This window comes from Mesoplodon densirostris, chromosome 14, assembly GCF_025265405.1.
Source record: "Mesoplodon densirostris isolate mMesDen1 chromosome 14, mMesDen1 primary haplotype, whole genome shotgun sequence".
Taxonomy (NCBI): Eukaryota; Metazoa; Chordata; class Mammalia; order Artiodactyla; family Ziphiidae; genus Mesoplodon; species Mesoplodon densirostris.
In genome coordinates, this window is record NC_082674.1 from 89,345,347 (window position 1) to 89,358,685 (window position 13,339).

Sequence of the window (13,339 nt, forward strand, 5' to 3'; positions counted from 1 at the left end):
ATTTAAATATTTGATCCATCTGCAACTACTGAGCCTGCACTCTAGGGCCCGCGAGCCACAACTACTGAAGCCTGCACACCTAGAGCCCATGCTCCGCAACAAGAGAAGCCACCACAATGAGAAGACTGTGCACTGCAACAAAGAGTAGCCCCCACTCTCTGCAACTAGAGAAAGCCGGTGCGCAGCAATGAAGACCCAATGCAGCCATAAATAAATAAATAAATAAATTTATTAAAAAAAATTTTTTTTTTGGAATTTATACTGGTGTAAGCTGTGTGTATGACTCTAACCTAATTTCTTCCCACATGGCTATCTAGTTTGTTGAATAATTTTTCCAACTAATGTTAAATAGCATCATTATTATACACTAAATCCCCCCATGTATTTGGGTCTATTTCTGGACTTCAAATTGTATTCTATTGCTCTGTTTTTTCAATTTCCAGTATCACACTGTGAATATGTTTAATATTTGAGAGGAAGAGTCTCTAGCTATCCTTGTTTGTTTTTTGTTTCTAATTTTAACTTTATTATCAAGATGTCTAGTTCTTCTGTTAGAAATTTTACTGGGAATTGGATTACATTTATAGATTAATTTAGAGATAACTGACATCTTTCTGGTCTGAGTCCTCCCAAGAACTAAAGACTTTTCATTTGTTCAAGTCTTCTTTTGTGTTTCTCAATAGCATTTTAATTCATATAAATCTTGCGAATTTATTATTTTCATTCATAAGCATTTATTTGATCATTTTTATTATTGTGATGAGAACTTTTCTGCCATTTTAACTTCTGGTTTGTTGTCCTGGAATAATATAAAGGGTACTTATTATTTTTTTAAAATAAAATTTATTTATTTATTTATTTTTGGCTGTGCTTGGTCTTCGTAGCTGCGCGGTCTTTCTCTAGTTGCGGCATGCGGGGCTACTCTTCGTTGTGGTGCACGGTCTTCTTATTGCAGTGGCTTCTCATGTTGCAGAGCATGTGTTCTAGGCACACGAGCTTCAGTAGTTGTGGCATGTGGGCTCAGTAGTTGTGGCTCACAGGCTCCAGAGCACAGGCTCAGTAGTTGTGGCGCACAGGCTTAGTTGCTCCGCGGCATGTGGGATCTTCCCGGACCAGGGCTCGAACCCTTGTCCCCTGAATTGGCAGGCGGATTCTTAACCACTGCACCACCAGGGAAGCCCTAAAGTGTACTTATATCTGTATTAATATTTGTACCTGACCATTGTCATGAATTCTTTTGTTGTTTTAAGTAATTTTCTAGTTGATTCTTTTGGGTTTTCTAGATATATTACCATTAATCTGCAAATAACGATCATTTTATCTTTTTCTTCCTTATTTCTTTTTTTTTTTGTCCATGCCTTAGGGCATGTGGGATCTTAGTTCCCCGGATCAAATCCGCACCCCCCTGCAGCAGAAGCGCAGAGTGTTTTTAACCACTGGACCGCCAGGGAAGTCCCTCCTTTCCTTGTTTCTATATTCTAACTTCTTTTTTATGTGTGCAATTATATCAGTGAAAATCTCTAAAATACTGTTAGATAACAGTGATGATAGTAAACTTACTTGTCTTACACAGGAATATATTCAGTGTCTTTTCATTAAGTAAGATCTGGTTTTTGAGTTGTCACAGACATACACTATGGGAATAGCCACCTGTTCCTAATTTTTTAAGGTTTTTAAAAAGAAGATTGGATGTTGCACTTTATTAAACACCATTTTTAAACTATGTATGGAAATAAACACGATATTTTTCTTAGATATAGTAACACAGTAAACTATATTAATATATTTCAATACTGCACCATTTCTGCATTCCTGTAGATGATTTTTTAATATTAGCTGGATCCTATTGCTAATACTTTATTTGGGATGTTTAATAGATAGTCATAAGTGAGACTGGTCTGTAGTTTTTCTTTCTGTGTAATGTTTGCTGGATTTTAGGATCAATATTACATTATCTTCACAAAAAGAATTTGGAAGGATTTTTTTTCTTTCTGTGGTATAAAATGGTTAAAAAACTTTAACAATCTGTTCCTTAAAAGTTTGGAATTATTCCCCTGCAAAACCATTTGGTTCCAGTACTTTATTTTGGGGGAGGGTACTTCTTTCGTAACTTTCCCTATTCCTTTTATGGGAAATGGCAGGTTTCTATCACTTCTGAATTCACTTTCGGTAATTATATTTTCATGGAGAATTATGCATTTCACATAAGTGTGGTTACTTTCTCCTTATCTTATTTTGGGTATATGTGCCTTCTCCCCCTGCTCTTTTCCGAAAACTAAGTTAACGAATGGCTGATCTATTTCCTATTTTTTCCCCAAAGAACAAATTTGGATTTATTCATTTGTTCTACCATTTTCTATTTTCATATTCACTACTGTTTGTTTTTATTTTTATTATTTCCTTCCTTTAGCTTTCCTTAAGCTTGTTTTTTCTTTTCTTCTTGAGTTGCTTGCTTCATTTATTTTCAGTTTTCCTGGTTTACTAATATAATTTAAAATAATGAAATTTATATTTTAAAGATATGAATTTTTCTCAGCATTAACTTTTTTATCACATAGGTTCTGATATGCAGTGCTTCATTATTATTATTTTCTAGATATTCTGCAATTTTTGCCTAATTTCCTCTTTGATTCAAAAGCTATTAAATAGCTTAAAAATTTCCAGGAGGTAGTGACTTTTTGTTCTGTATTTGCTATTTATTTCTAGTTTTATTGCATTGTATTCAGAGAATGTTGACTGATCTACCTGTACTTTTTGGAATTCATCAAAGTTTTGGGGTTTATTTGTGGCTTAACCTATGGTCAACTTTTGTGACTAGTCCATGAGCACTTCAGGAAGGTGCAGATTTCTTTCATACATATCATTACATTTCTTTAAAAATTTTTGATACTATGTTATTTGGTACACTGGTATTCAAAACTGATATACTTTCAATAGACTTTCCCTCCAACAAGCTCTCTTACTGAATATATTTCTTATGCTCCTCTTGATAATGCTCTACTCTTCTCTGCTTTGTGTCCTGGCATTAAAGTGCCATTCTTAGTCGTGTTTAGTGCTTTTTGCTCTAAATTCAATGATGTCTGATATTAAAATCATGCTTTTTGTTTTTTTATTACAGGGGTGCACTTGCCTAGTATACCTTTGTCCTTCCTTTTATTTTCAACCTTTCTGAATCACTTTGTTGTAGTCTCTTGAATACAGTAGAATTTTGTTCTTCAATCAAATCTGTTTTTAAAGTACTTTAATAGGTAAGTTTAGTTATTTTTAGTTATATTATTTTAAGGTATACATTGTTTTCATAGCTTTTGAAAAATCACTATACTGTGTAAATTTGTTTGCCCTATATACGTTTTCCTTGTCATAATTAGAAAGGTTTGTATTTGTTTTAGGGGTTATCTTTATAATTCCATGTTTATATAATTCCCCTAAGTTATTTCTTTAACAATATCCATTAATGAGACATGAAAATCTCCACTATACAATAATAAAATTTGTATCTTTCTTTTTCTTACTCTCCCCACCCTCCTGCAGCACTCAATTACAGTTTATTATCTTTATTGGAGTTTACCTGAACACTATTCAATATAATATATTCTTATTATTTGCCACTTTTAAATGATTCTATTGAAGATCAGAAAGTAAGGATAAGAAAATAAATGTAATAGGCAAATTAGACCACTACTGGTCCTCAAATACCATTGTAGATCATATATGATTTAAGTAACTTCTTTGTTCTCATGAAAAGGTAAAAGAATTGGTAAAATCTTCACAGTAATGGAATTCTTCTGAAACTCTGCTTTGAGAGATTAATCATTTTGGTCAAATTTATTTATATTAAGGGCACAATAGATATAAAAGGAATTCTAATATTTTAATTATAATTCCTTTGTCAAGATTTCTCATAAAAAGTTCAGAATGATTTTATTATACTCATAAATTAAATATGAGGAGATAAATTGAGGTGTTCAACTTAGGCAAGATTTCCTACCTGCTGTCTTTCTCCACTTACATTTTGAGCTAATTCTGCAGATGGAAAACGTCAGATACTTATATAGGTCAGAGAAAATGGATTTAAGGTAATTTTTTTTCTTTAAACAAAGATTCGACTGTTCTATACATAAGGTAATGGCATTGTTTCAGTGATTTTTTTGAGCTTTTGACCATGGTTGAACTTACTGTTCGTTTGGATGGAAATTTTGGCTTGCAATTTTTCCTGAGTTACCAGAGGTTGTTTTTAGTCTAGAACTGTCTGTCTTTCCTAATGGAGCGGATAAGGGATCAGGGATTCATCTAAGGCCAGATGTACTGAGGAGTACGAGAGGCATAGAACATAGTCAATTGAAGAAGGTAATGAAATCCTTTTGCCTTTGTTTGGGACATGAGCTCATCTCCCCAAAAGCCTCCTATGCTGAATATCTTCATTTACCCTTCCAGATCACTCTCAACTTTCCTTTACCCCTATTTCCTGACAGAAGATAGATATCACAGCCAGATGTGGTCATGGGACAGACATGCACAAGGAAAATGGCACAATAGAGGAACACACTTGCTGTGTGGCCGTAAACATCACTATCACCTTCACTCTGTCCTCAGTGTACTTGCAGGAAACTCCAGTTTTATGGAGTGACAGTTATACATTGTGTTTATCCATTGACCAGTTAACAGACATTTGCAGCTCTGTTGTTTAGTGGGTACACATTTAAGATTGTTGTCTTTTGTTGGATTGACTCATTTTTTTTTCTTTTGGAAAAAAATTTTTTTAAAATTATACTTGATATACAACATTGTGTTAGTTTCAGGTGTACAGCAAAGTGATTCAGATACATATATATGTATACACACATATATATTCTTTTCATATTTTTTTCCATTATAGGTTATTACAAGGTATTGAATATAGTTCCCTGTGCTATACAGTAGGCCCTTTTTGTTTATCTATTGTATATATAGTAGTGTGTATCTGTTAATCCCAAACTCCTAATTTATCCCTCCTCCCTTTTCCCCTTTGGTAACCATAAGTTCGTGTTCTCTGTCTGTGGGTCTGTTTCTGTTTTGCAAATTCATTTTGTATCATTTTTTTTTAGATTCCACACGTAAGTGGTATCATATGGTATTTGTCTTTGTCTGACTTACTTCACTTAGAATGATAATCTCTAGGTCCATCCATGTTGCTGCAAATGGCACTATTTCATTCTTTTTTATGGCTGAGTAAAATTGTATATATATACCACATCTTTATCCATTCATCTGTCGATGGACACTTAGGTTGCTTCCATGTCTTGGCTATTGTAAACAGTGCTGCTATGAACACTGGGGTGCATGTATCTTTTCAAATTAGGGTTTCCTCCAGATATATATGCCCAGGAATGGGATAGCTGGATCAAATGGTAACTTTTAGTTTTTTAAGGAACCCCCATACTATTCTCTATAGTGGCTGCACCAATTTACATTCCCACCAACAGTGCAGGAGGTTCCCTTTTCTCCACAACCTCTCCAGCATTTATTATTTGTAGACTTTTTTTGATGGCCATTCTGACTGGTGTGAGGTGATACCTCATTGCAGTTATTTGCATTTCTCTAATAATTGGCAGTGTTGAGCATTTTTCATGTGCCTGTTGGCCATCTGTATGCCTTCTTTGGAGAAATGTCTATTTAGGTCTTCTGCCCATTTTTAAAATTTATTTATTTATTTTTAATATTGAACTGTATGAGCTGTTTGTATATTTTGGAAATTAAGCCCTTGTTGGGCGCATCATTTGCAAATAGTTTCTCCCATTCTGTAGGTTGTCTTTTCATTTTGTTTATGTTTCTTAGTTTGATTAGGTCCCATTTGTTTATTTTTGCTTTTATTTCTTTTGCCTTGGGAGAATGACCTAAGAAAACATCGCTACAATTTAGGTCAGAGAATATTTTGCCTATGTTCTTTTCTAGGAGCTTTATGCTGTCATGCTTTATATTTAAGTCTTTAAGCCATTTTGAGTTTATTTTTATGTATGGCATAAGGGAGTGCTCTAACTTCACTGATTTACATGTTGCTGTCCAGCTTTTCCAGTACCACTTGCTGATGAGACTGTCTTCTCCATTGTATATTCTTGCTTCCTTTGTTGAAGATTAATTGACTGTAGGTGTGTGGGCTTATTCCTCGGCTCTCTATTCTGCTCCATTGACCTGTATGTCTGTTTTTGTGCCAGTATCACAGGTTTTTTTTTTTTTTTTTTTTTTTTTTTTTTGTGGCTGCACCACACGGCATGCAGGATCTTAGTTCCCTGGCCAGGGATTGAACCCGTGTCCCCTACTGTGGGAGTGTGGAGTCTTAACCACTGGACCGCCAGGGAACTTCCCAGGCTGTTTTGATTACTGTAGCTTTGTAGTATTGTCTGAAGTCTGGCGGGAGTGGGGGTGGGGTGGTTATGCCTCCAGCTTTGTTCTCTTGCTTCAGGATTGCTTCGGCAATTCTAGGTCTTTGGGGTTCCATATAAATTTTAGGACTATCTGTTCTTGTTCTGTGACTCTTTTTATCATTATGACTACATAATTTGATATATTAATAACGTTTTGATTGTTATCATGGTATATCTTTTTCCATCCTTTTACTTTCAACCTACATTTATGTTTGAAGTTAGTTTCCTGTAGATAGGATATAGTTGGGTCATGCCCCCACCTCCGCCAGTCTCTTTTATTTATTTATTTATTGCCACACCGCACAGCTTGTGGGATCTTATTTCCCCAACCAGGGATTGAACCTGGGCCCCTGTCAGTGGGAGCACAGAGTCCTAACCACTGGACCACAGGGAATTCCCTCTTTCTTTTAATTGGTGTATTAAAACCATTTACATTTTAAAAAAGAAATTTATTTATTTTATTTATTTATTTTTGGCTGCTTTGGGTCTTTGTTGCTGCACACGGGCTTTCTCTAGTTGCGGCGAGCGGGGGTTACTCTTCATCACAGTGCGTGGGCTTCTTACTGTGGTGGTTTCTCTTGTTGCAGAGCATGGGCTCCAGGTGCATGGGCTTCAGTAGTTGCAGCATGCAGGCTCAGTAGTTGTGGCTCATGGGCTCTAGAACACAGGCTCAGTATTGTGGTGCATGGGCTTACTTGCTCTGTGGCATGTGGGATCTTCCCAGACCAGGGATAGGGGCCACCAGGGAAGCCCATAAAACCATTTACATTTAATGTAATTATTGGTATGTCAGCCTGTTGATTTATTTGTTGCTTTCTGTTTGTTCCCTCGGTTTTCCATTTCTCTGTTTTCTTTTACCTATCTTCCTGTGGGTTAACTGAATATTTTCTTAGAATTTCATTTTGATTTATCTATAGTGTTTCTGAGTGTATCTCTTTATATAGATTTTTTAAGTGGTTGTTTTAAGTATTGCATTATACATATACATCCTTATCACAGTATACTGGTGTCAGTATTTTACTATTTTGAATGAAGTGTAAAAACCTTAATTTCCTTTAAGTCCTTTTATCCTCCCGTTTATAATGTAATTATCCTAAATAGTTCCTCTAAATACACTAGCATTAACAACCATATCAGACAATGTTATAATTTTTGCCTCAATTGTCAAATATAATTTAGAAGACTCTAGAGAAAGTCTATTATCTTTATTCATATTTTATTCTTTCCACTCTTCTTTCTTCCTTCTGGATATTCCAAGAGTCTTTTATAATTTCATTTCTGATTCAAGAACTTCCTTTAGCCATTCTGTTAAGGTAGGTCTGTTGGTGACAAATTCTCTTAGTTTTCCTTCATCTGAGAATATCTTGATTTCTGATTCATTCCTTAAGGATATTTTCACTCGATACAGAGTTGTAGGTTAACAGTTCTTTTCTTTCAGCATTTGAAAAATGTGACACTTCTTCTGGCCTCCATGGTTTCTAATGAAAAGAATCTATCATTACTTTATTGTTTCTTCCTTATAGGTAAGGTGTCAGTGTCCTGCTCTCAAGAGGCTTTCTTTGTCTTTAGTTTTTAGAATTTTGATTATGATGTGTCTTAGAATGCATTTCTTTGCGTTTATTCTGTTTGGGGCTCCACCAGCCTCTTGAATCTTTAGGTTTATAACTTTTGCCAAATTTGGGAATCTTTCAGTGATTATTTCTTTAAATATTTGTCCAGCTCCACCCTCCTGTCCCTTTCTTCTTGGACCGTGATGACATAAATGTTAGCTCTTTGTTATAGTCTCACAGATCCCTGTGGCTTTGCTTTTTTTTTTTTCAAGTCTCTTTTCTCTCTGTTGCTGAGATTGGGTAATTTCTATTCCGTTTTCAAGTTCCTCTGTCCTCTCCATTTTGCCCATCCATAGTAGATTTTTGTTTTTAAAATTATGGGTATTGCATTTTTCAGCCTAAAATTTCTATTTGGCTTTTCTTTATACTTCTATTTCTTTGGTGAGACTTTATATTTTTCCATTTGTGCAAGCACATTCATAACTGCTTGTTGGAATATTTTTATTATGGCTGCTTCAAAAGCGTTTTCAGATAATTCTAACACCTGTGTCATCTCAGTGTTGGTGTCTGTTGTCTTCTCATTCAAGTTGGGATTTTCCTGGTTCTTGATAACCATGAGTGATTTTTTTTTTTTTTTTTTGTATTCTGGACATTTTGGGTATTATGCTGTAAGACTCTGGATCTTGTTTAAGTCTTCTGCTTTAGTAGGCCTATTTTGACACTGCACCAATGGGGGAAGTGAGGTTTCCACATAATTACTGTCAGGTTGGGGTGTGACTCTATTTGGCCTCTAACTACATCCCAGAAGGGAGGGTGCCTTGTTACCTCTGGGTGGGGGTGGAAGTTCAGCTTCCTCATATGCCCCCCCACTGACACCCTGGGGGTAGGTAAGCTTCATTACCATTAAGCTTTCCACTAGGAAAAATGTCCTAAAAGTCCTAGCTTCCCACTAGGCCTTCACTGACACCATCCTGCCTTGGAGATAAAAAGATGCCTCACTGCCACTTCCCACATGGCCTCCTCTGACACCACCTCAATAGGGAGGGGGAGAGATAGAAACCTTGTTAATGTTGGATGGGTTGGAGGGAGTCCAGGCTCCCATATGGCTTCCATGGACACTATGTGGGAGGAGGTTTTATTCACACCAGGTAGGAATCAAAGTCCTGGCTCTCCATGAGGTCTTTTTTGACTATACCAACAGCATGGCTGCCTTAGGAAGAGGATTTACTAGAACCTCTGAAGTCTTTCCCACCCCTGAGATTCTGAACTTTGTAAAGGGGAGAAAGTGAAGATCTGAATTTGTTTGAGGAGGAAAAGAGATAGTTGTCTACGTGTGAGAGAGCTTTGTAAAAGCATTGCCCTTAGCCCAGCCTTTGCCTTCTGAAACCCTAGGGGGAGTTTCACCTAAGTCCTATATGGAAGTATAGAGAAAAAATATTTTCATATTTCTGCACAGTTGGGGCTTTCTGAGCAAAAAAACCTGGAACCTGGGTTAAAGGACAAGTCTTAGAAACTTAAAGGGAGATAGAGTAGCCAGAGACCTCTAAAGAAATTTAGAGATTTACTTCCCTGTGTCTACATTTCAAAGAGGGATGAAAGAGGTCTGTTGCTTACATTCCAAAGGACTGTAAATGCCAAATTTTCTCTCTCTCTCTCTCAGGAGTGGAGGTGGGGGGTAAGATGTGGCCTATATATACTCTCATATTAATAATTTTGGGGTTCCTCTTCTGCAGTACAAATCCCCCATGTGTAGGATGACATCGGGCTCTTTCTGTTGCCTGTGGGGTATTGGGTATGGGGAATGGGCACAGTTATTACTGTAAGAATAAAAACTGTGATCTCTGCTCCAGAAACCTCATATCTGCTTTCAGGATAAAATGAACAAATATAGATATACTCACCACAAAGGGGAGGATGCACTCGTGCTGATTTTGTACAACGTATAAGCTGAAGAGGGACATGCGGCTGGGGCCCATCAAGCTGCAGGCTAGACAGAAAAAATTCTGCAGAGCCTCACAGAGGTTGGAGCAGAAGTCAGCCCAGGATGGTAGAGCGATATGCACAATGAGAAGCCTTGGAGGTTGCTGGTAAATCTGCGTGGAATTAGACGGCCCTTTACTAGTAGTTTGCCCATGATACATGGCAGCCAGACCAGGGGTGGAACTGTAGCCACCACTTAGATATTCTCTACACCTATAGGGAAGAAAAGAGAAATCATTGGCTTTCATAAAACTGAAAATTGAAACAATGAACACAGGTCTAGGGGACTAAGTCCAGAAAAGAGGCAAACTAGGTACTAACTCAAGCTTCTCTAGGCTATCCCATCTTAACAGCTGCCAAGGGATCTAGATGTTTGCCTATAATGTAAGGCTGAGAATGCTTAGAGATGTTGAGTGGAACTAATCAAAAAGTCAAACTTCAGTCTCAAAGTAAGCTATCTGCCCTCATGACTTTGTTTCTTGATTGGCATTGTACTATATTATAATATGTTTCTATGATTGCCTCTCATAATGTATTGTGAGCTTCCCAAGGACAGAGAACCTGTCTTGTCAACTCTATTTATCAAAGGTTAGCAAAGTGTTTATTTGGTACATAGTAATTCTTAAAAATGAAAATATAACCACCTTTTCCCCTTCAAAACCCACTCAAGACCCTTTATGACTTGAACTTCAGCCTTATTAGAGGCTTTGTTTGCCTCAAGTTTTTTACTGAAATAAAACCAAATATACCATTCACTTCAGTGCATTTGCTCTTGCTGTTTTCTCTACCTCCAACATCTTTGCCTTCTTTCTTTACTTGCTACTTACACTTATCCCCAGGGCTCAGATTTGGAAAGGAGAACAAATGAGAACTTGGAACAAACATCAGGAACGAGAAGGGTACATCATTATAAACCCTCAAACATGGAAAAGGTTACAAGAGGATATAATGAACAACTTTATACCAGTAAGTTTAATAAAATGGACAAATTCCTAGAAAACCATATTTAACCAATACTAAATCAAAAAGAAAATTAAAAAACCTAAATAGTCTATAAACACTGAAAAAATTTAATTGGTAGTCAAATATGTTCCCACAAGTAAACTACAGGGCCACATGATTCCACTGATGAGTTCCATATTACTCTCAAAGACCAAGAATTTCAATCTTAAACAAATTCTTGCAGAGAATAGGAGAGGAACACTACTCATTTAATTTTACTAGGTTAGCATAACCTTTGATACTAAAATCAAATAATTTTTTAAAGAAAAATTATTATAGAACAATCTCATCCATGAACTTAGATGTAAAAATCCTAAGCAAAATATAAGCAAATTGAAAAACAGCAATATATAAAAGGAATGTCACATCATGACCAAGTTGGGTTTATCTCAAGAACATAAGATTGACATAGCATTAGAAAAAGTCACTGTAATTCATCATGTTAAAATATTAAATGAGAAAAATTATATGATCATCTCAATAGATGCAGAAAAACAATTCATACATGATAAAGAATCAGTCTTAGTAAACTAGGAATAGATGATAGGAATAATCTGATAAAATATGTTTACAAAAATCTAGAGCAAGTATCATTCTTAATGGTGAGGCTGAAAGTTTTCCATCCAAGACAAGGAGACTGCTATCATCACTTCTATTCAACACAGTAGTGAAGGAAGCAATAAGGCAAGACAAATAAATAAAAGGCATTGCAATGGAAGAAATAAAACTGTCATTGTTTGCAGATGATATGACTGATTGTTTATATAGAAAATCTAAAAGAATCTACAGACTTTATAATTTCATACTTTTCCCCAAAGGTCTCATCTTTTTAAAATTTTATTCTTAGAGATCTGTTTTTTTAAATGTTAATTTATAATGACATCTTCTTAAATTCCATTTTTTGTTTTGTTGCTAATGTATAGAAATAAAATCGATTTTTGTATAATGATGTTGTATTTCACAACACTGCTGCACTCTCTTACTAGTTATAATAACTTATCTGTAGATCCTTTTTGTTTACAATCATTAATCTGTGAATAATGACATGCACCAGGATACATGAATGAAGTCAGATCATAGCAGCAAAAAGACTATTCATAATAGTCTTATTCACAATTACCCCAGATTGCAAACAACACAAATTTCAATCAATATTAGAACAGATAAATTCTGCTATATTCACACAACGATGAAAATGAATGAACTAGAGTTACGTGCAACGACATGGATGGCTCTAAGGAACATAATACTGAATAAAAGAGCAAGACACAAAGAATACATATAGTATGATTCCATCTGCATAGGTTTTAAAGACAAGCAAAAATATATTGTTTAGGAATGTGTACATTATGCTAAAACTATTTTTAAAGAACAAGGAAATGATTATCACAAAAATTTAGGTAGTGATTTTCTCTAGAAAGGAAGGAGGGCTTTATTAGAAGGGACAAAAGGGGAGTTTCTGGAGTGTTGGCAATGTTCTATTCCTTGACCTTTATTGTGGTTACATGGGTGTCCACTTTATAATTATTAAAGTATATATTCATATCTTATGAAATTTTCTCTAAATTGTTATATTTAATAATAAAAATATTTCAAAAAGAACATTAGGACAATCATAAAAGAATATATTTTTTAGATTAAAAAAATATGTCTCCACCTCTGGGAACTGAAATGATTCTGTACTATTGTGTTTTAGCTAAAGAATGCAGGGAAAATAAAAGCGTCTTTGATTTCCCCTGGGTCTAAGAGAAAGATGTCAATATTTATGATAATTTTCAGAAACACTTTGGAATTTAGGATTTTTATAAGTGATCCAAGAGTGCATAGATAGATGTGTTTCTCAAAATGTATCTGTGAAGTTATTCCCCTTCAAACTTTCCTTGTTGGATAGAGGAAGTCAGCATTTGTTCATTCAACAATTTTTTTTTTTTTTTTTTTTTTGCGGTACGCGGGCCTCTCACTGCTGTGGTCTCTCCCGTTGCGGAGCACAGGCTCCAGACGCGCAGGCTCAGCGGCCATGGCTCACGGGCCCAGCTGCTCCGCAGCATGTGGGATCTTCCCGGACCGGGGCACGAACCTGTGTCCCCTGCATAGGCAGGCGGACTCTCAATCACTGCGCCACCAGGGAAGCCCCATTCAACAATTTTTTATTGAGCTCCAGTTGTGTGCTCTGTACTGCTGAACAAATAAATAAATGAATATGCTAATCTATTGAGAGTAACCTTGAACTAGAAATTCAAATCAATGAGTAATATATTTACCAAGAAGGTACATATCATAAGTATCTCTTAACTATACTTTTAAATCAAGTACCTGAGACCAATGCAATGTTGAATTTCAGGCTGACACACAGACAGATTCACAGACAAACAAGCACCCAGACAAAGGCCTTATTTGATGCAGAAT

General features: G+C 35.8%; 1 protein-coding gene across 7 annotated transcripts in view; it reads right to left on the reverse strand.

Moving 5' to 3' along the window:
• M1AP (meiosis 1 associated protein) overlaps window positions 1–13,339 on the reverse strand; it is a 95,265-nt gene that overhangs the window by 64,625 nt on the left and 17,301 nt on the right. For all 7 annotated transcript variants that reach the window (XM_060117834.1, XM_060117836.1, XM_060117835.1 and 4 more), the window contains exon 2: window positions 9,853–10,144. In XM_060117834.1, coding sequence (XP_059973817.1) covers window positions 9,853–10,144 — 292 coding nt within the window. The remainder of the gene's footprint in view (window positions 1–9,852; window positions 10,145–13,339) is intronic.